Raw genomic sequence first — 24,062 nt, 5'->3', positions numbered from 1 at the left:
TTTGATCTCTGCCTCCTTCATATCTTAGAAAGCGACTGAACGAGACAAAAAGTAAATGGTGTGCAGTCGCAAAACAAGAGCTGGAAAAGTGAAGAATGACGTTGTAGAACAAAACAAAGATAAGCAGAATCCGGGACTGAGCGTGTAAGGGTATGTTTCTTACAGTGGCCAGTGAAAAAATAAAATAAGGAACCAACCACACTTTAAAGAGTTTCTTTATTTTATAATTTGTTTAGACTTTATTTTAATAGAGTAATTCATAGCTATAAAATTTAAATTATTTTTATCTTTTTGAACATTTTGTTTATTATTTGAATAGAAAATTTGGAATATAACTTAATACAGATAATTACTTTAATTTTAATAATTAAAAATATTAATTAATTACATTTTTTAATTTATTTTAATGAAGATTATTTTTTTTATTAAGATTTATTCAATAAACTTCCATTAACGTTGATTAAGAGATTTTCGAAATTATTATAAGATAAATTATTTTCGAATTTTTGACCATGATGGAGTTATTTTTTTTTTGTTTTTACTAAAATGGGGTCCGTTTAAAAAAAAATTACAAATTTAGGCAAGTCATGCCTCATTGGGACGACTTCATATGCAGAAGTCGTCCCAATTAGGCACGACTTCTACCATGTCATACTAAAGTCGTGCCAACTTGGTACGACTTCTGCCTTGTCATACTGAAGTCGTGCCAACTTGGCACGACTTCTGCCACGTCATACTTTTTTTTTTTTTTTAATTTTATTGTTTATATATTGGGTAGTAAGTTATGTAATGTTAAAAATTAATTTATTCTCATCATTATGTGTTCTGTAAAATCATTACTTCTCAAGCTATTTATTTTTCAAATTCACAACAATAATTCTCTATTTATTTCCCAAATATAATAATTTTTCATTTATTTATTTATTTCCAAATTCAATAACAATTTTCTTCATTTTTTAATTAATCAAATAATCAAGTTATTGTATTACATTACCGTTAAACATGATTTATACACGATTATCCAATTTTTTGTTCCTTAAAACTAACACTTTTAGAAAATTATGTATCAAATTAATTTTTAACATTACATAACTTATAAACAATAAAATTAAAAAAATAATAAAATATGACGTGGCAGAAGTCGTGTCAAGTTGGCACGACTTCAGTATAACATGGCAGAAGTCGTGCCTAATTAGAACGATTTCTGCATATGAAGTCGTGCCAAATTGGCACGCCTAAATTTGTACTTTTTTTTAAACGGACCCCATTTTGGTAAAAAAAAAAAATAATAACTCTATCATGGTTAAACAACCATTATTTTCACTAAATGTTACTTATGATTATTTTAATTATTTTTTATTTTCTTTTGTCAAACTTTTAATTGATGTCAACTAAAGAAATTCTTTTATCTGACAAACAAATAGTACTTCAAATTAGTTAAAAGTTTCACTAATCAATATTAAAATAAAATTTTGATCAAGGTTGGATAAAAAATAACATTAGTGACATTGATAAAAAAAATCTCTATAAATATATAAAAAAATAACTACAACAAGCATCAATGAAAAAAATATAGTTGATATTAATAGAAAAGCAATCTCACTATTATTGGTCATGAAAATTCTCTGATAAACCTTAACCAAGAAACAATCCTAATCTACATCAAGAAAAAATAATTTCCATAATATAAACTAAAAAGAATCTATCATTGTTGACTAAAAAATATTAACTTAAACAAATGGAAAAAAAAATAGTCGTGTCAATAAAAGAAACCTAGTTGATTGAAAAATAACCTAATAAATTTTGGTTAAGAAAGTCCTAACTTATATCAATTAAGATTCTCGGTTAATACAACATATTTTATATAAAAACTTTCAAATTCTGAATAAAAATATTCGTTTCATAAATAGAAAAACTACTTTTTTAAAAAAATTCCTCCAAAGGAAACACTTTTAAGTGAATGGAATTCAATGATTCTCAAGATTTTATTAATAGTCTACCAAACTCTTTTCAGGATTACAAGATTACGAGCAATTAAGAAAACTTTTTCTTTCCTTTCTTGCACAAAATAAACACAGTTGTTCATATACCTCTTCTCAAACTAGATTAAGAATGTATGTCTTGTTTTTCCACTCGTCGTCGGAATTAAACTAACAAAAGGGTTTAAAATCACCAACTGTCAGTGGAGACTTTTAATCAACCAAAATAATTGAAGTTTCTCTGATAACATTTCCTTTACAAGTAACCAGCTGAAACATAGACATTACAACATTTTTTATATAATATAAAGCAGTTAACACAGTTAAAAATTTCAATTACTATAACAGTTATTGTAATAAAAAATAGTTACGAATAAATATGTACATAAAAAACAATTCAAAATATGCTACGATCTAAAAATTGTCATGCCATGCAATGTAAGATGGTATTAAATTTATGCATCTGTAATCTTGAAAGATGCATGAATAAACTCAAGCAGAAGTACAGTAGATATTAAAATAAAATGTTCTACTCACCAAAACAAATGACAAGTCCTATTCGCTAAAAAATATCTTGCATTTCCTATGATATAATAGCTCGGTTGTAGAGCTAGAGCTACGGGCCAAAATAGAGTTAGCAAAAACTTGGGTCTCCCAATTTCATCTGAAGTTATCAGATATGTAGAAGAGCTGATATCTGAAGCAGTGCAGCTTTCCCTACATATCAATTTCATCAAAGTTAATTGATCTGTCCTCAAAACCTAAGTCAGGTTGATGGAGCCGGTTCCTGGATAATCTGCTCATCATAGCAATACCTAATACAGAGGCACAAGAGATCCAGTTACATTAAATATGAAATTATATGCTAATCTCCAACCACAATCAAAATCGCAAGATTCTTGATCATGAAAATTTCATTGAAACGCCGGTGTAAAATCAGTATAGTAAAATTATCTGAGCCATCTAACCAAACTAAATTAGGGAAAAACAGACAAATCTGAAAATCATGTTGTGGCCTTCTAAATTAATGCTTTCTTCAGAAAGCCATCACGTTGCATGGGGGGCAACTTATTATTTTTAAACTTTTAGGGTATGTTTACATGATCATTCACTTTACCATGAAATATATCCGAAAAATTACTTTTAATCTATAAAGGACCGACTCCAATACAAAGATATGACACTAACACAGATACCAAGACAATGTTAATGTCCAAAACATATACACAGATAACACAACAAAAATTTATAATCAACATAACAAAATTCCCAATAAATTTTTAACAAATACACCTCTAAATAATTAAAATAAGAGTCTCGTGAAAACAAACCTAAAAAAGTATTACGAGTCTTGTAAAATTTATAATGCAAGCTGTTTTCTTTTATTTATTTTATTTTCAGTTCTTTATAATAGTAGCGTCTAGAAGTAAGGAGGGGCAAAAAACCAAATTATAAAATTCATATTAGTTTTAATCCATTTAAATGGATTTATCTCAAATCTAAATCCATATTTTTGGATTTTAAATCCAATCCATTTAATTGGATATGGATTAAATATAGATTGGATACATTTTTGGATTATCCAAATTGCATACTGGGTTGGTTTTTGACTTGGCCCAATCCAGGTTGAGCAAAATCGACCCAAGTCCTCGTCGAGACGAGTCGTCCGGGCCCAAGTAGGATCGGGTTGGTATGGGCCAAAGTCGAGCCAAGTCGTTCCAGGCCGCCAAGTCGAGCTGAGTGGTCGATATGGAATCGACCCGAGTCGGTCAGGGCCGATATCAAGCCGAGTTGGTCTAGGCCAATGTCTAGCCGAGCCATTCCAAGCCCATGTCAAGCTAAGTGTTTCGGGTCCGATATCCAGACGACCGGGCCATGGCTGATGTCGAGCCGAGCAGGTCCGGGCCGATATTGAGACGAACGGGCCCGAGCCGATGTCGAGCCGTCAGGGACCGGCTCAGTGTCGAACCGTCTGGGCCCGGGTCGATGTCGAGTCAAGCGGGCATGGGTCGATGTCGAGTCGAGCGGGCATGGGTCGATGTCGAGTCGAGCGGGCTCGGGCGATGTCAAGTCGATCTGGCCAAGACCGATGTCGAGTGGTCCAGGCCTAGGCCTGGGCTGATGTCAAGCCTAGTGGTCCCTGGCCGATGTCGAGCTTAGCGGGCCCGAGCGTTGTCGAGCCGTCCAAGCCGTGGCCAATGTCGAGCTGAGCGATCCTAGTCCAATGTAGAGTCGAGAGGGGCTCGGGCCGATGTCTAGCCGAGCGGGTCCAACCCGATGTCGAGTCGTCTAGGCCCTGGCCGATGTTGAGCTGAGCGTACTCGGGCCGATGTTGAGCTAAGCGTACTCGGGCCGATGTCAAGCCAAGTTGGTCCGCATCCAGGTTGAGTCGGCTTAGGCCCAGTTCGAGTCAGGTTAGTCTGTGTCCATATCAAAATGGATTTAATGTAATTGACAAAGTGGATTTAATCTAGATTTAATCCACTTTAAATGGATTTAAAAAAATTCAAATAAATTTGATCTAGTTAAAATGGATATGGATTTTAAATCCAATCCATTCCATTTATAATGGATTGGATATAGATTGAATTTTCTATTTATAATGGATTGGATATAGATTGAATTTTCCATGAACACCCTATCTAGAAACCCTATCTAGAAGCCCTATCTAGAAGGTGTCTATAGTTAAGTCTCAATTCACTCTCTTTATTTGTGCTCAAGCCATGTTAAGATGAATGGAAGTGGTGTTTGAAATGGTTTTTTATAATTGTGACACGGTTGAGATGTGGCTGACACGTGTTGAAGACATGTCCAACAACTGTCGTATTTAAAAAGTGTCAATCACGTCATTATACTACTCAATAGAGGTGCCGGTGCTCCTTAACTTTTAATTCAGAAACTTGAATTGGACAGTGAGAGAAATGTTTTCCTGAGTGCATATATATATATATATATGAATTGGAGTTCTAAATTATTTCGATTTGCTTAATCTGTGCTCATGAAGGGTGTGCAAAAGATAGATTGAAACAATACCTTCAATCATTTTAAAAAGAGATGACCACCATCCCTCGGGGGATATTTGACGCTGGTCTAAAGACTCCTCAATTTCTTTATCATGCTTCCTTTCCAAAACCCCCTGTAAAGTTATCAGGGCATCCTTTGTCTTCTTCAAAATACTATTATCGTCTTCCACTTCCAACCGCTGTAGGTCATTGTGGGATGAGGTGAGACTAACAGCGAGAGCAAATTGGGCTGCTGCAGCCCAGCGAGAAGAAGCCAGCCATTTTCTCTGTCCATCTAGATGCCTATTTCCTTGTCTTTCAGAGTTATCCCCACCAAGTGCTAAGCTGCGTAAATATTGCGCATTTGCAGCTCCTGTGCTTTGGACCATCCTAGAGAAAGAACTAGCTTCATTTGACAGCAGCTCCTCAGGGGTATCATATTCAAGAACCTTTAAACATAAAATTATAGCATCAATATAACACTGAATTAAAGCCATTATCAGATCAAAGATTGAGTCAAATTTAAGGGAGTCTGCATTCATAATGACAACTAGTTCAAAATATCAATTTTCCAGAAAAAAGCTTCCATGTATATTATATTGACATTACTAGTTCACATTGGAGTAAGACTAGACTAGATACACAACATCATCCATCCAGTTAGAAAATCAAAAGATGATTAACCATGGGTCTATCTAGAATCATGAAATAAATTTCTCCACAAACAAAAACTAACTAATGCATAAGCTTGCTTGTTTATAAAAGTTTTCTTATAATTTTCCCAAATTCTGAGTTTTAAGTTTATGTATTAGCAAAAATTAGTTCATAAAGAAATTTATGTCATTTTTTCTTCTCCGAAAATTGTTTTTAAGCGTAATTGTTTGTGTTTAAAAAGAAGTTTATTCAAACATGCCCCATATTTTCAATAAAAAAAATTCAGTAAACATGCACCATATTTTCAATAAAAAATTCAGTGAAGAGAGACATTTAAGGTAGTGACACTAGTATAACTCAACAGTGGCAAAGGATTTTAACCATAGTGTGAGTTATCCATCTCTATGGTTGGAATTTTGAGCGCATACCTTACCACCATCAAGCAAAAAGAAGTTTACAAACAAGCCCCGTATTTTCAATAAAAGATTCAGTAAACATGCACCATATTTTCAATAAAAAATTCAGTAAAGAGAGACATTTAAGGTTGTGACAGTAGTATAACTCAACAGTGAAAAGGATATTAACCATAGTATGAGTTAGCCATCTCTATGGTTGGAATATTGAGGCATACCTTACCACCATCAAGCAAGAGAATCCGATCACAATCAATAATAGTGTTAAGGCGATGAGCAATAATGAGCATTGTACAGGATTTGAATTCCTCTCGGATTGTTTTTTGTATGAGTGCATCTGTTCTAACATCAACTGCTGCAGTTGCTTCGTCAAGTACTAATATCTTTGATCTACGCAATAGAGCCCGGGAAAGACTCAACAGTTGCCTTTGTCCAACACTGAAGTTCTCTCCTGCCTCGGATACCTTGATACCACACATTTTCACTAATAAATACTGGTTCCAACAATATATATTTCTAAAACAAGAAATGGATAATCCACACTTCTAAAGCATATCCAGAATAGAGTAGGTACACAGTTTATCATTTTAGGATGCCAAATTAGGCTAAGGAAATGACATAACCCAAGCCCCAGGAATGAGAAGCATCAACTAAACAGGAGCCTCCAATCCCCTCTCATTGGAATATTCGATAAACTGCTCATTGGAATAGAGGATGTACGGCTATGAGATCTCTGGCACATAATCTCATACTATGCACATCCCTATACACCACAAAGCAGCAAAAACAAGCACCAAGAGATGAGAGGTGATTGCCTGCTTTGACACTTTTTTCTAAACCAAACACGACTCTTTAATTCCTCATAAGCCAAATTCTAAAAGTACGAAGTAATAGTCTAAGAATTTAATCCCAAAGGTGACGAGACAAAGTATATGGACATACCAGGAATATATAGCACCCATATTCTAAATTCAGCATTAACTCATTTATGCAATTACTCAGAATTAATTAATCAGCAGTTATGCATGTCTGACTACACTACCAAATCACTAAAACCCTCACAAGTGATAAAGACATCACAAACCACACACAGTAAAAATATTTGCAACCAGCAAAAAGCAAAAGGCGGGTGAATTCAATAATAATCGAATTCAATTATATGGTGTATTCAAGCAGGACTTGTTTAAACATAGAATGTCAGCAAGAATGCTACCATTTTCAACAATACTCAGTAACACAACATCCACTACCAAAACACCTATTTGCATTTACCTCAGCATCCAACCCCAAAGAATTCCTACGTATCACATCCTTCAAATGTGCCCTCTCCAGAGCCTCCCAGAGGTCAGCATCATTGTGTTCATTAAAAGGATCAAGATTAAATCTCACAGTTCCTACAAAGTGTGAGCCGAGCTTAATGTTATTACAATGATATTATTTCGCTTTTATATTCTATGTTTGGTAAACAATTAAAATACAAAAATGAAATAATTCAAGTCGACAAAATATAGCTAGTCTATCTATCAGTTGTACAGATAGAAAACAAGGTTGAGCCTGCTCCAACCACTAAGCTCAGGCAATATTTCTAGACTAGATTTGGCCAGAGTTTTTTCAATGATGAGGTTAACTAGCTCACCAATAAATAAGCGTGGCAGAAGCAGTTTCCAGTCGTATCATATTTTTTAATTATCTTCACATAAATATATTTATCCTTAGACTTAATCAAAATTGGACTTAATAAAAGTGATTATGATCTTATAAGCTACTTTTAATTGATTTCATTAAATTTGACAGTCAATTTATGAACAAGTTGTCATTTAACAAGAGTTTATTAATCAAGTGCTTAATTAAATATATACCAAAATATTCCTTTGTCTTTTACCAAATGGTCCCATAGGTAGTTTCCAGTGTACAAATGAAATTATCGAGAGCCCAGAAATCATTCCCGTATTCTTATTGGGTGTGAAAATCTTATCATCCATCAGTGTTCATCTCTCTATCAGTATCATAATTTAATTGAATTTTATTGAGTATTCTTATCAAAGTTTATTTTGGTCTAATAATTTAGTGAAGGGACCCCAGGGTATTGACTATTCTTAATTCGAATTCTAATAATTTAAAATTACTTAAGATGCATCGAACACCTCTTCAACATCATATATTAATTGCACAACTTGACAAATAACTCCTGATTGAAAACATTTTGTTTGGTTATTGGACAGATGAATCTGAAACATAGCCTTAGCATTGGAATCAAAGACTACAACATAATTTCAGAAAATTATTATATCACAAATACCTGAAAAGAGAACTGGAGCTTGTGGGATGATGCCCAGAACTTTACGCAAATCGGCAAGCCCAAATTTCGCAACATCATAATCATCAATCAATATTCTTCCTCGTTCCAATTCCACAATTCGAAACAAAGCATTAAGCATGCTGGATTTTCCTGCACCTGTCCTCCCAACAATGCCAACCTTATCACTTGGGAAAATGGTGAAAGACAAGCCATGCAACACAGGAGGAAGTTCAGGTCGGTAACGAAGAACAACATCTTCAAATCTTATTGAGCCTGAAGAAGGCCAGCCAGGAGGAGGACGATTATCATCAATTATAGAGGGAGCCTCAGAGGGCAAATCTATGTAAGTGCCAATCCGTTCAACTGCATTTAAACTATTTTCGGCCAAACTTGCAAGCCTCAAGACACTGGTAAGCAAAGTAGTAATGTTCAGAGCATAGCTAAGTAACAACCCCATGGTGGATGCGAATACTTTCTGGTTTTCCGCTCTACCGTTCTGCATGACAGCAAAGGTTGCAGTAAGCCATATCATGAGGCCTCCCAAAGTTTCCAATCGGATTGCAAGCCATCGGTTTCCGCTTATGTTCACCAATGTGAATCGAATGTTGTTGTCCATGGCTTTCCCATTTATATCGGCCATACGATCATATGCTTTGTAAGCACGAATTGTTGATAAGCCATTCAATGCTTCTCCAAACTGTGCATAAACAGGAGATCTGCTAATCGAGTCTAAGCGCTTCACTTCACGAGCAGTGCTCTAGAACATAGAAATTATAAGAGAAAAAGAATTTATTTCAAAATATGATTCAAATTGAGTAAAAGCAAGAATGTAGTGGGTAATTATACCTGATAGTATAGATAAGCTACGTAAAACAACACCAACAATGGCAGTATTGCCCACAAGGACATTGTGCTGACAATGCCTATGAGGATGAAGGTTGAAAGAAGCTGGGACACTTGACCTAGAAACATATTCACGAATGGAGCTACATTACGATCAAGGTCACCTAGATCCTTTGCAAACCTGTTGATAACTCTTCCGAGTGGATTTGTTTGGAAAAACACCATCGGAGCCCGTAACATGGAGCTAAGCATGGCTTCGTGCAACCTTCTGGCAGCATAAAGACTTGATATGATTAACCAATAAGAGTTTGTTAAAGTCACCAAAACCTGAAATATGCAATTTGAAATTAATACGCTCCATAGATGCAGTTCAATCAAATTGAGGGTTAAAAAGTGATTTTATAAGAGAACAATACCTGACCAAATGATAGAGCTGCATATATCGTATTGTAGAAGGCAGGGTTGTAACCCTCTGTAGCACTTTGATCAGTCCAATGGCTTAACCATGTGCTACTTGATATCCGCAAGGTTTCCGTAGTGATATAGCATCCAAATAGTATCAGAACCACCCAAAGCCCTCCTAATGCATTCTTGTACCTAAAAAGAGCCCAAGACAATAAAGAGTAAACGAAAAGGGTGCAAGTGGAAAAAGAAAGGCATAAATATGCACTCTACTCCATATTCCTATGGATGTCGATCATCAGGGTTACAACTAAGAATGGCATTTTCCATCCCACAAATTTGTGCAGGTGCAACAAATGGTTGCAGAACACTATCTTTCAGTTCATTTACATTCATTTAATCTTCTTACCTGTCTAGAACACCCAAGCTGACAACCCCTGTTTCCCGTTCTTCTTGTTTAATAAGGATAGATTTTCCTTCTTTTGGTTTACTTTCACTCTTTGCAAAACCATCACCTTCCCCATTGGCCACTGATTTTGAAGAGGCCTTCTGATCTGTAGTTTCAGTATCTACCATTTCTTCTTCATACTCCTCCATCTTTCCTGCATTTTCCATAAGCTTCTGGAATAGTGGCCCATGGTTAGAGAGTTCCTCAAAAGTTCCTTCCTCCTTCACCATACCTTCATGGACCAAAATGATTCTATCAACCTGTGAAAGGAAATGCAGCTGATTCGTAACAAGAACTCTGGTCTTCCCTCTCAATTCTCCCTTGATGCATTTATCAAAAACCTGAGATATTATAGCAGTGCAGATTAGACGGTTTTAAGATAATACTAAGATTGTAAATCAAATTTCAATTTTCAACAACATAAACTGAGATATTTCCATTTTAAGCAACAGTCAAAGAACTGAGAAAATTAAAGGCATGCTCTATTCAGTATCTCTAAGAACATGAGCATGATAATTTCACCAATAGAATTGACCCCATGGCATATGTGTCATGTCATGTAACACAGATAAATCGCAGATATTAGCAGGTACATGTTATACAAAAGAGAGAACAAAAGTATTAAACCAAACTAATGTAAATAGAAGGCACGCCTCATGGCATGATCTGTCAAAGAAAGAGGAAGTAGATGTTTTTTTATCAATAAAAAGGAGCCCCCGCCACTATAAAATCCTATAGACATAAAATACTATAAGTCACAAATTTAATCATATAATACTATATTATAGATGAACTAAACAATTGCCAGATCATGTGTATGTACACTGTACAGCACTCCAGCAAACAATTTAATTAGGTGGTAATTAGTGTCAATATTAAACAATCATGATTTATATAAGATGACCAAAAGACAATGCCATAGCATAAATTTACTTTTGAGACAGAACAGTCAAGCAACAGAAATATCAGGAAGTCTCTTTATAGTGGTCAGTTGACATGAAGGTAACCTGTCTAGCAACATGAGCATCCAGAGCACTTAGGGGGTCATCAAAGATGTACACATCAGAATTAGAGTACACAGCTCTAGCCATGGAAACTCTCTGCTTTTGGCCACCGCTGATGTTAACCCCTCTTTCACCAATTTCAGTAAGATCACCACCCTAGTCATTGAGTATGTGAGTAAAAAGAAGGAAGCAAGCCAACCAACATAAATCCAAGAATTAAACTGAGCATTCAATGTATGCAGTTAAATGCTATTGCTAATATACACTCACAGGAAGTAACTCAAGGTCGTGTTGCAGTTCAGTCACATTTATTGCCCTTCGATATCTTGTTGTGTCAAAGACAGAACCAAACAAAACATTATCCCGTACCTGTATAAACAAAGTTTCAGATATCAAAAGCCCCACATTAAAAGACATGATAATAATCAAATGGTTAATAGAATAAACTCACGTTACTTTATGGTTAATAGCAATACATTTGTAATGTAATAAATATGACAAGATCAAACAACAAACTGGATCAAACACGATTATATGAATTAATAAGAACCTATCATTTATATGGTAGATGCAAATTCATTAGAAAATCCATCTATTGAGGACTTCAACTTTTTCAATCCTGAAATCTACAAAAGCCACCAAATGCAATTCTGAGTAAGCTCTAGAAGAATTTTGTGAAGGACAAATATGCAGCCCTATTAAGTGTCTTAGGTGTTATTTCCCAGTTTTGGAGTTTCACCTCGACAATTAATATTGAGGTTAGTCAAATGGGTTACTTTGGTAAAACCGTAAAAGTCCAATTTTGACAAGGGAACAACACTAGAATCACCAAAAACACTGTACCTAAGTCTTGTCCCTTGTTGAAATTAGAACCTTTCAGCCCCAACACACGTAATTTCCAAAACTTCTATTACAAGTATAAATAATAGAGATTTTTAACTCACATCCTCAAAAACAGAAAGGGGTGATTGCCAAATTCACAGTGCAGGACTTCAAAACTACAGGAAATCATGAGAAAAGGCCATACCAGAGTAGTAACATCTCTAGCATAATCTTAAAATTTGGGCTTTAGAACTAAACTCAACATAATAAAACTGGTTTATAAAACAAAACTGGTTTATAAAGTAAAGAATTTGATAGGAACTTGGGTATTATCAGGTGCCTAAGTCCCATATAGAGTAGTATGGGTTGCTCGGTGGAATATTTAAATGTTTGGTTCATCCTCTTTAATAGCTAACTTTTGAGGATAGGTTCACCAACTGCTTGGGTACTTATCACTATCCTCCAAGCTGTGGAAGCACTGCATTGCTCACATATCCCAACACACCCCTCATGCCTAAAGCTGGACTAGACATCTTGAGTGTGGATAAATATGGGTGGCCCAAGGAAAATAAGAGTGGCTCAATAGTATATTTATGAAATGTTTAAGTACCATCTTAAAATTGAACTTTGTGTAACTCCATTCAACAAAATTATCAGGATAAGACTGTCCTAGCCTTGTAAGGACTACCTTTCTTATATCTGGCCAATATGGGATTTCAGCGAATAGCACCTGGGAATGCCTCCTCCCAACCATGCATGCAGCTTAATTTTGAATAAGGCTAGTGTAGAGAGAGTTAAGTAACAAGTCTTTTAGATTAGTTGTAATGCATCCTAAGTAAAGATCAAGAATAATTTGTTAATTGATTTTTTAGTACAAACTTATTTTCTCTCTCAGAACCTTCCTATCTTCTTTCTCACAGTTGTAAGAGTTATGAACAAGTAAATAAAATATAATATTAACTTACAGTTGCATTAAAAATCCATGAAACTTGGGGTACATAAGCAACTGCTCCTCTCATAACAATAGATGAATCTCCAATTGGGGGAATTTCTCCAAGCATTGCAGACACTAATGATGTCTTCCCTTCTCCTGTACTGCCAACAACTGCAACTAGACAGCCAACAGGTATTTCCAGATTTATGTTTGACAATGTAGGGCTCTCTGCCTGAGGAAAGAAAATCAAACTATCAGCTTTTTTCTAGGAAATTCAGACCTTCACAATTCCTAAGGATATCAAATACAACAAAATTTGGTATCACCATCACACACTTCTGGAAAAAGAATATTTTAATACTACATCAACATGAGTTCATTTCAATTGATAAAGATGATAAAAAAATGTTTTCCAGCACGACGGTTTCAGTGAACAGATGTCCTTTCGGTAAGTACAGATATATGCACTTAATGATGAAATATAAGCGCATCAGAGTGTCAAAAGGATATGGACCTTTGCATCCCAAGAAAAGTATCCATTCTTGATTGAGATAGCTGGTAAAATTGGATCAAGAGGTGGATTTGGTAGAAGTATTCTCTCTTCTGCTAAGAGTAAATCTTCTAGTCGTTTCAGAGATACATTTGCATTAACCACCTTTAACACACAAAAAAGAAGAATTAGGCCAAAGTGAACTACAATGGTGCAGCATTAATTCCCACTTAACTCATTTAAGAAAACGACAATAAAAGTAAGCAAATTTTTCATTTCCCTCTTTTTATCCATCATAAACTAAATAAGTTAGTCCATTCTGTCAATTATACAATAATAATATTTTGTTAGAGAAAGAAGAGGAATGGAGAGTACAAAAACATAGGACAGCATCCGGCTGCAAAATTAAGTAAACAAAAAGGTGCAAATGAGAATAACCTGACCTGAGTTATAGTATTAGGAAGCATGAAGAGAGGAAATCGGAGCACAGAAAACAGAGAAAGTGATGTAAAAGCTCTAGCAGGTGTCAGATCACCTCCAAGCAAGGTGAAGACTCCAAATGTAATCACAGTTACAAAAACTGGAATGCTATTTAGTATAAATCCATTGCACTGCCAAAAACGAAGTCAATAAACACAAGAGTGGAGTCAACAATCAATACCAGGATAAAAACTACAAGTCAACAATCAACATCTATATTTTACGAAATTGCAACAGTAGAAAACTGTACATCAAGATATTTCTGCACTAAAATCTTACAGTAAGATTTTACTTTATTTAAAAAGGGAAGTGGAAGGCAAAAATCATCCCTTTGGAAAAGTGGGCTGCTAAGTGGTTAAGTAAAAATCATTCTTTGTTCAGAAATCATCCATCTATCATTCATCACATGTTACATTTCTCTTACCTTCGCATTGAAAGATTGATTCCATCAACTACACAATTGAGCAGGTAATCAGTTTCAGTATTGTATTTTATTAAAATAGTTATCCAGAATGTTGTCTCTTATCCATTTATCAAACCTAATCATCAAGTGTACTACTATTTGTCTCACTAATAAAAATCATTAGTTGGACAGGAAGCAATCTATTATGGCAATGAATTAATCACAGTTTCTTCATTCAACTTTAGATAGAAACAATTGTAAGAGAAAGAAAGTTATAGAGGCTATTACTTAATGGAAACCATATTTATGTAGCAGATATTTAGCAGTTTATATTAGTTACTTATACTACCAGCCCACAGAAGAGCAACCTGAGATTATTACAATTCTAACAGCCCAGCAGAATATAATTGGAACACTAATATCATGAATTGCATGTCGTACCGCTCCAAGTAATGATGCTTTCCGAAACCATGATAATTCATCATTTCTGACCACCAGTACTTTAGACTGGAAACTACTCTCCCATGCATAATACCTAAGCCAAGTCCCCATAACCAACAACAAAACTGTTACAACTTAACATTTTATATATGAAAGAAAATATAACTAAATTATAGTTGCAATTAATGATTAATGGTAAAAGACATACTTTACAGTGTCCATGGCGGCTAAGATTTCATTCATAAGACCAATTCTTTTGTCTGTACGTTGTAATCCCTCCTTAGACAACTTCTGCATTCTACTGATGATAAATGTCTGATCCACAAACACATTACTAAAGTCAGAAAATAAAATTAATTTGTGTTTTGAGTAAGGTTCCATAATGATACACAAAGGCCAGACCATTGATATCAACCTACAAATACAATTGTTAATGTAGATTACTAACTTGCGAAAGATACTTATGGGTGTTTCCAAAAGTAGATTTGTATGAGCACCTCACTAACTTGATGAAATGAATCATAATTGTAAGAGATTCAGGACAATAAAAATAACTTATATATACAAGTTATAGTGAATTATAAGTTTATATAGAAGTTTGAAAAACCTCTATTTTGAAAAATTGGAGGTGAAGCAATAGATCAGCCAAATAGAGCGTATGCATGAATTGAGTGACATGAAATAGTAGAATAATCAAATAGGATAAGTTCAAAAGTGATCATTCAATTCCTTCCGTTTAACAATTTAATCTCGTGACTTTTCAATTTCTTACATGGGAATTGGTGAAAGAGGAGTTGAAAAGAGAGAAAATAACCAATTGTAGTATTGTGTTATTTGTATCTATAATATGAGATTGTACCAATTCATTCATGTATAGTAAGTTTTAAAATGATTCGAGATTCACCTTATGATAGAATCAATAACTAGCCGAACCATACAATTCAAAACATGAATTGCAAGATCTATAACTACATGAAACTCAAAGAAGGAATCAAATGATAAGTTTGGAAGAGGAAGGAAAGAAATATGCTGCAATGTGATACAGTAGTTTAATTTAATTACCCTTCCTGAGGGTATATTTATTTATACTGATAAATAAATTCTAGTGCTGTGAAAGTGTAGACAAAATAAGTAGGTGAACTCATGTACCTGTAATGGAAACATAAGAACTAGCAGCAAGGCACCAAGAAGGGAAGCAACACCAAGTTCTTGGTAAAGAAGAACCAAAGCAACAGCAATTCGAAGTGGAGCTGACCATAAAGTGTGAAGTGACTGGCATATTTGCTGTCCAAGAGAAAAAAATATAATTGTCGCTTCGTGTGAGAGAGATTGCAGAGGCAACATTACAACAAACATACTGCTAAGGAAGTTTATAGCATACAAGAATTTCAAGAATTTGTTTACAAGTTAGATTAGTATCTCTATGTTTCAGACTCCACAACCATTTAACTTCCCAGAATAATATAAAAGTTGTTTTGGGGTTGGTTAGTTGAAGTTTAGACATCAGAACTAGAGATAAAAGCATACCTGAAGAGCCTCACAGTCAGTAGTCATCAAGTTGGTTATTTTTCCAGTTGCAAATTGCTTTCGTGCTTCATGAGTAAGCCTTAGAGACTTGCGAAATACAGCAGCCACCTTCAAGGAAGAAAACAAGAGGAGAAAATAAATGGAATATCAAACTCAACATGTTAAATGCAACTACTTACTGATAAGGATGAATTTCAGTAGAAACATGCCCTGTCTTACAATTTGGGTTTTAAAATTTCAGTAGAAACATGCATTGCCTAATAACATCAAAACTTGCTTGTAAGGTACCGAAGCATTATGCATTTTATTTAAGTCGTTCAAGTCAGTGTAGAGAACTAAATCTCTACACTTGAAGTTGAAATTAAGTCAATCATGAAAGAGACTGCAACTAAAGTGGCTAGGGGTGTCCACAATTAAGGTGTGTTTCCAGCACATTGTCATTCCTAAGAGAAGATCGATAGACCCAAAATATTTACATGGCTAGATTTTCAGAAAAAGCATAGAACAAATGTTCCAAAATCTTTGCGAAGCTGGAAATTTCGAAGCAGTTGACTAAGTGACCTCATTGGTTTGGATACAACAAAAACACCTTAATCCCCCTAGCACTCGGTAAGAATAGAAAGGTGAAAGGTACAGCAAATGCAGGGGAAGGATGGATCAAAAACAGAAAACTTTAAATACTTTTAGCATAAAAAGACTTTATTACAAATTTAATGATCTTTCAATATAAAATCATTGTTACCCATTAAACGGTTTAAACTTTTAGGTCAAGTAGTCCTTTGACAAACAAAGAAACAGGAAACAACGGTGTGAATAAATGTATGTAAAATAAAAAGGACTTACCAATGTTGATCTTAGCCTGAAACCAACACGCATAACATTCTGAAAATATTGAGCTTCACATAACACTCCAAGGACCTACCAAAGAGAAATTTAGATAGGCACTTAATAAGTCAAAACATGAAAAAATATAAATTACTTGCTCATAATTCCATCATTTGGCCATCAAGATCAGATAAATTTACCATAAAATGTTGTTATTTTTTGTCAACACTTGTAAACATGCAGAAGCAATTTCTAAACATGTAGAAGAACAGTAGTAAAATCTTTGCAATCAGTATAATGTAGCAAATTAAAAATACAAGCATCAGAACTGCTGGCTTTATGATGAATTTAATCAAACCAATTATCACCAATCAAGATTTTAAATAGATTTGAATAATACCACTCCAAGAAATATTGAGAAGGCGTAAACATAGCCGGTCCAGGACGGGTCACCATTTTGCATAGCCTACAGACAATTTGTAGGACAAGTCAAGTTAGATTATGACAACTGTTAAAAATAAAACTATAAAGATGTTTAGAGAATAATTTTGTCCGTGCATGTGTAATAAATTTTGGGATGGTCTTCACATTAGGCCACTAAATGTGCATGATCAGTATTTAACCAAAGACAATTCAGGAATATAGCAACTAACCTGTAGTAGCTGATTCAATATAAGTGGGCCCAAAAATTGGGAAATATCATTGCCGATCTACATATTGTAAGCAAAAGAAAAAAATAAATCAGATATAAAGTTTTCAATTCAGCAGTTTAACCATGCAAAAGTACAGTTTCAAATATTCGAATGAAATTGTCTTCATATGTTTTACACTGAAGGTATAACACCAGATTGCCAGTAAACCAAGCCTGAATAACTACATAGCTATGCAACCCACACTGATTGATATATGTTCATGAGCTCTAATACCGACTTAAATTGATAGCTGATATTACGGTACCTTCTCAGTGGATGCATAAATATTTTAAGCATCGTAATGTTCAGCTCAGCAGTAGATATATAACAAAACAAATTACCAGCTTAAAATCTTCTATGTATTCTTGTGCTGGACAGTTGATTATTTTATAACAAACAAATTATTAGCATTTTTTGAGAAATCATATATAATGCTGAAAGGAGAAAACAGAGAAAACTATCCTAACGAAATCAAAAAAACTCACATACAACCAATATATCCTATCTAATTTAATCCATGATTCATCCATGAAATCTTAATCAACAACAAAATTTGAAGGTCACCTTGCAAAAGCCTCCCCACCAAAACCTACAGGAAGCAAAATGAATATAAATTAATGAAATGCATATAATTATAAACACTGATAAGGGGTAAAAACACATGCAGTTTAATACTGAACAAGCGCATTTCCTATCATAAACATATTTTACCACGTAAAAGTAGATTTACAGATTAACCCATGAAAATCAACTTCACTCATAGCACTAAGTACTATTGATGTAACATTTCTGCTCTGATTATGAACCAGAAGTAGATGGTACTAACCCCATTCTAAAGCACCACAACAATATACAGGGTTACATAGCCCAAAATATACAAAGTTAAAAGGATGACTACATATAGCCCTCTATCCTCCTATTTGGTTTATCTGTTTCTTAAACTTTGAGAATTGATATCACCTACCATTTATTTTTACACTATTCAACTGCTAGAAACTTATACTCTGGACAAGCTGGTATTTTGGGTGAATTTTTTATATAAAAAAAGAATTTTACTAGGAAAGAGATAAGAAATACAAAGGGATGACAATAAGATATCCTTTGGCTAAATACAACAAAAGACAAGGTTATAAGTTAAGAGACTAGCTAAGGATATATTCATTTTCTTCGTATCCCTTCTAATGAAATCTCTTCATTGAAATTAGATAAAGGAGGAAATGCAAAGAGACGAGAAACAAATTGAGGCAAGTTCTATGAATTAAGGAAGTCCTAGACAATAAAAGCATGTATGATCTACACAAATTAACTGTAGGTGACTGATGAAGTTGGACATTGATAAAAGAGTGTCTGATCTGACAAAAAATTAGAGCTTGTAATATTCCTCCAGTAGAAAATAGTATAAATTAAGTTAATTGAGGTATAGGCTAGTAGGGGAAGCATTATGAATATTATAAACTGTCAAAAATAAAAGATGTGTCATGAATTAAGGAGGTATTGGCCCCAGATCAAGGGTGGTAATTCTGGATTTATTCTTGGTTATCGATTAGAGCTTTTTTTTATGATGAAAGGTTTCACTCCAGATAGCATCATTATGAAGCTTCAACAATCATGTGCTTCTTTAGGAAAATGCAATAAAAAGAAAAAAAAATACAAAATATTACATCCAACCATGGGAGGGGGGCCAACACCAAACCCAGTAGCAATTGATTAGAGCTTGATTGATGAATGAACAACTGACAAACATTATCCTAATATTTATCTAGCATCTACTATACATTGAGATATCAGATATAGGCTACTCATCAATTAACACACATTGTTCTTCCGCCTCTTGTTTTTCTGTGTTGTCTCCATAACATTTATGTAATATAGTTTTCCAACAGGGTAAGAAAGGGAACATACGAAAAGGGCATTGGGATCTATTATTCCTCATTTATCCATACCTTCCTCCAAGGCTGGCATTTAATGCTCTTAAAAGCCAGGGTTTTGGCTTCCGAGATTCCTCAGCCCAACATTTCTGGAACCTGCAGAGTCAAGAGGTACTATAAAAGCAAAATTAAAAGGTAATAACTTAAGTAGAAAGATAACCTTTGAAGAGAAAAAAAGTATACTTATTGATTAGTGTATCAGTTCGTTCCCATGTATCTAATTTCCATATATCTTTCTCATTCAGTGGTCTTTCATATCCTAGTTTCATGAGGGGATTCAGCCAAGAAAATATCATTCCTGCCAATGGAAGAAGTAATAAAAAACAAGTTACTTAAGAGAGTATATTTTAAAGGACACTGGTCCAGTGGAGTGCATGTTAATCATATCAAAAACATCTAATACTACCAGCAGAAAACATGAAAAAAATAATAGCTTATTCAACCCAGAGTGTGCTGCTCCAAATCCAATAATTATTAAAGCATTTTCCAATAAGTATCCACAATATTTTTAACTGTTCGAAAATGTTATACAAAATGTGTGAAACATACTCGACAATATGTTGGCACTCCTCTCAGGACATATCATATCTCCTCCCGGGAGTTCATCATATGCAACTTCAACAATCATGTCACTCCCAATGGGGGTATAACCTGGATAAGGATCCAGAGTAGGAAGATACACAAGCAAAAGTATTCCAAACAAAACCTGGACCCAAAAAGATAAAATAATTACTTTTTATGAAAAGAAAAAATCATTAGGGTTCTAAGCAAGGAGAAATAGAAGTAGGGGAGGATAAGAATATGTCCAATGAAGGGAGAAGGGGAAAAACAAGGAGGGAGAGGTTCAGTGATGTTGCAAAAATGTTCTCAATCAAACTGTAAATGCAAAATAGCAACACATTGAAGCATACTTGAGAATTACAATAAAGAAAATTCATAAAGACAACCTTAAATAATGCAAGTTTAGCACTACTACAAAATGCAATAAAAAATTAAAGCTCCTTGGAACCAAATTTTTCCATCAGGTATACAGAATCAGATCCAAAGTAGAAAGGCGACTCTCTTGATGCAATTGTCAAATCAAAATGATTACATATAAAAGGATCCAGCATGACAATCTCAAAGTGTAATTCAAAAGAGATTGGGGACAGGCTAGTTCAAGTTGCACTACACATAATTTACTAGTACAAGCACACGCATACAGGACCTCGCTGGATCAAGTTATTTCTTTTAATCCCCGTTCATATACTACTACATACGGACTCTGTAAGTCAACTACATTACAAGTAACTAGCAACAAGACATATTACAACAGTGAAACCACATACTTCCAAAAAGGTTAGCTCCAAAGTCTGAAACACTAATGAAAGTGACAGCTAATTTTTAAACAAACAACATTCATTTTGAAAGCTTTACCAGGGCCACAAGTCATTGGTAACCTCAAGCAAGAGCCATAAAACAGACAAGCAAACAAGATATAAAGTATCAAACATCCAGCTGCAATTAGTTTAAAAATAAAAACACAATCACTGATCACAAGACAATAAACTGAAGAGCACAGGATACCTGAGCAACCACCTCACTGATGTACAGATACAGGACAGAGCTGCAAAGGAAACCAAATGTAAGCTTGTTTAGCATTTTTTTATAATGAGAGTGGGACAGTCTAAAATAATACACTACACATGCACACAAAGACTATGCAATTACATGGACCTAAAATAAACCAATCCATAGATTTTGTCTCCCTTGCAATGCTGGGGGGTTTGGAAGTAAAGAGAGAAGTGACTCAAGCTTTATTCTACAAGACATTCCCTTCATTAATGTTTAAAAAGGTATAAGAGTATACTACTCACATTTTTCCTCCCCTCCCCTAAAACCAAACAAGGGAACACACCACTCCCCTCCTTTATTGATCAACTTGTTTATTTTAACCTTTCAGCCTTTCTAACATATTCTCTTCCTCCATTTTTGTACGCACTCTGGATTTATCTTTATAGTAAAATTTACATTTACTGGAAAAATACAGATTTGATGAAATCTCAATAGTCAATGCATGCCGTGTCATTATTAACCAACAAACCTGCTATAGAACTCCTTCAAAGAAATGATGAGATTGAACATTACAGCATCCCCTACAAGAGCATAAATCACACTAAATCTGACAAACCATCGCAATTCTCGGATATAGACTTTAGTTTCAACCCCAATCAAAATTAGTATAGAGCACCATGCGAGAGCCACAATGATCAGTGAAACCATCTGTCAATAAATTATATTACAGCTTTAACGAACAGAATATAAATCTTCAAAAAAAGTTTAAACCAGAAGAAATAGAAGGTACTGCACGTAAAAAATGATCATTCAAAGCAGTTGAACAAGTCAAAACCTATATATTTCGATTTTATTATGCAAATTAAATAAGGTAGAAAATATATATAAACCTATGTGCAGCAATCAGAATCATATCTCACCTCAAATGGAGCAAGTTGAGTCTGGCCATCTAAATTTAGAACTGATACTCCCATGATTAATCTGTATAATGGCTCTGCCACACAATATAAAGCTAACAATCCCAGGAGATAATTGTAAATGTTGGACCTTAAACGGAACCTCTTCACCTTGAAATCCTTGTAAATCAACCAAATGCGGTATATGCACAGGCCTAGAAGTATCAAATAAGAAATGGAGATGACTACAGAATCAACCGCACAAGGAGTGTAAGCACCAAAGCTATACTCCACTGCTTTAGTCCATACTCCATTTGCAACTGGCCGACAATACCAATCCAATGGCTCAAAAGCCATTTTTATCGACTGATTTATAGGATAAGTTTAAGCAAAACACATCACAAAATCGTCTTCCTTCACTCTTCAAATGATGAACCTAAATCCAAAAAAAAACAGAATTAACTGCGTCTGCACACCAACCTCAAGTGAGTCAATAATTGAACATCCAAACTGTCATTATCTCCTAGTGCAATTTACAAAATTTATTTCTAATTTCTACTTCAATCTTCTATGAGAATCTAAACTCGCCAAGGAAACTGAAATAAAAATAAGAACAAAACTTATATGCAATCTTACAAGTGTGTTTACTATTGTTTTCCAGCCAGAATATAGGTTTCGCCTATTACCAAAACAAACTTACAATTCTAATTCGAAAACAACACTAAAACACTCCCAAAAGCTTAACAAAGTTTTATCCACAACCCCGTGCATACATACACCCTCCACCTCTACACTTGCAATGCATTATATTATATTTTAACAATAGAATCTTAATCAATTCCTTTCTTTAAAGCTTTCACTTTATTTTATTACTCAGAATCTACACTCTAGACATAGTCTAATAATCTCTAGTGCGAATTCTTGAACTGAACAGGATGATCAAGATAACTAAATCAGAGCGTGAAATACAAAATTATTAAATAAACTAAATAGAAGATAAAGATGAAAACATGGATTTGAGAAAAAAATTCCGCATCGCGAATCAAGAATGAATAAAGCTTGAGAAAAAAGAAGAAGAAGAAGAAGAAAAAGAACGCAGTACCGGTGAGAAGTATGAACAGAAAATAAGGGGAAAAGTTGGAAACAGAAAAGGTTTAAAAGTTGGGAGAAGAAAACAATAACATGAGAAGATAAGGTGGAGAAACAGAGAATGGGAATCTAACCAACTTCAGTGAGGTGTGGCCCTAAACAAAGTGAAGACTGAAAGGAAAAACCAAGATTCGACTCTCCCTGTGCGGTGATATTAAATAAGTAGAGAAAAAGTTTTTAAAAAATATATGTGTGCGAAAAGAGAGAACTCAAATCAAATGTTGATTTCTTGCGAGACTCGGCCCGAATCAATGGTTGGTGGTGAGTGCTGTTGACCATATGGGATATGTCGCTATTTTAATATACATTAATAAATCAATCACATGTCCACTATCACATGCGTAAGAGCTTACGCATCTTCTCGCTTCAGTTCCGCTTTGGCCTTCGATCAATTATTATATTTGCTCCTTTATTCATAATTCATATCGTTCTTTTTCAGATAATGTGCACTGTTACTCTCTTTATTTCTTTAGTATTATTATTTATTTATTATTCCAAAAATCAATAGAGTATTTGAGATAAAATCTGACCGTTTAATTTTTAGTTATGTAAATATTGAGTGTACTGAAGTTAATATAGCATGAAATAAAATTTATTAATTGAGTTAAAAAATCGGAGAGACTATTTTTTTTGTTTATTGTGTATTCATGTAATGTCAAACAGGTGCATATATGAATTGGAATTATGTTGTCTTGGTTTGGAATTTTCAAGCTTATTAGAATATATTAAATTGAAAGTTTTAAAGTGGGTTACGAAATTTCAAAGTTATTAGGTTGTTGAATTTGTAGTAGTTACAGTGAGTAAGTCTAATTTAGCATATTTCAAGTTAAATACATCTTTTAAGCTTTATCATGACAATAAAAAATACAAATAGGTA

The 24,062-nt window shown here is 34.3% G+C and overlaps 1 protein-coding gene across 3 annotated transcripts; it reads right to left on the bottom strand.

The window, feature by feature from the left end:
- Window positions 1-2,390: 2,390 nt before the first annotated feature.
- LOC137832395 (ABC transporter C family member 2) lies at window positions 2,391-23,564 on the bottom strand. Of its 3 annotated transcripts, none has more exons than XM_068640547.2 (28): window positions 23,260-23,564; window positions 22,061-22,472; window positions 21,670-21,848; window positions 21,153-21,192; window positions 20,136-20,292; window positions 19,770-19,884; window positions 19,602-19,682; window positions 18,223-18,247; window positions 17,620-17,676; window positions 17,367-17,432; window positions 16,985-17,059; window positions 16,142-16,249; window positions 15,764-15,898; window positions 14,823-14,929; window positions 14,615-14,708; window positions 13,734-13,901; window positions 13,315-13,455; window positions 12,832-13,032; window positions 11,315-11,413; window positions 11,048-11,200; window positions 10,002-10,381; window positions 9,607-9,787; window positions 9,194-9,517; window positions 8,348-9,104; window positions 7,321-7,442; window positions 6,267-6,512; window positions 5,013-5,430; window positions 2,391-2,794 (listed from the first exon to the last, which is right to left on the bottom strand). In XM_068640547.2, the coding sequence occupies exons 2-28, from the start codon at window positions 22,391-22,393 to the stop codon at window positions 2,697-2,699; spliced, it is 4,860 nt and encodes a 1,619-aa protein (XP_068496648.2). In that variant the 5' UTR covers window positions 22,394-22,472; window positions 23,260-23,564; the 3' UTR covers window positions 2,391-2,696. The 3 variants fall into 3 exon arrangements, with proteins under 3 accessions (XP_068496648.2, XP_068496649.2, XP_090159770.1); XM_068640548.2 differs by having other exon boundaries at window positions 23,139-23,338; XM_090303644.1 differs by lacking the exons at window positions 12,832-13,032; window positions 13,315-13,455; window positions 13,734-13,901; ... (13 more) ...; window positions 22,061-22,472; window positions 23,260-23,564 and adding an exon at window positions 12,555-12,693.
- Window positions 23,565-24,062: the final 498 nt, after the last annotated feature.

The sequence above is a fragment of the Phaseolus vulgaris genome, chromosome 6, assembly GCF_051622355.1.
Source record: "Phaseolus vulgaris cultivar YP4 chromosome 6, ASM5162235v1, whole genome shotgun sequence".
Taxonomy (NCBI): domain Eukaryota; kingdom Viridiplantae; phylum Streptophyta; class Magnoliopsida; order Fabales; family Fabaceae; genus Phaseolus; species Phaseolus vulgaris.
The sequence above is the reverse complement of the archived record's forward strand: the minus strand, read 5'-3'. Positions and strand labels throughout refer to the sequence as shown.

What these genes read in the sequence shown, in the direction of transcription:
- LOC137832395 (XM_068640547.2), bottom strand. Translation starts at nt 22,393, where the DNA reads ATGGCTTTTGAGCCATTGGATTGGTATTGTCGGCCAGTTGCAAATGGA. An exon ending in TCAGTGAGGTGGTTGCTCAG is followed by an intron (nt 20,293 to 21,152) that starts GTATCCTGTGCT and finishes TTTTGGGTCCAG; the next exon opens with GTTTTGTTTGGAATACTTTT. An exon ending in GGTGGGGAGGCTTTTGCAAG is followed by an intron (nt 17,677 to 18,222) that starts GTGACCTTCAAA and finishes TACAATATGTAG; the next exon opens with ATCGGCAATGATATTTCCCA.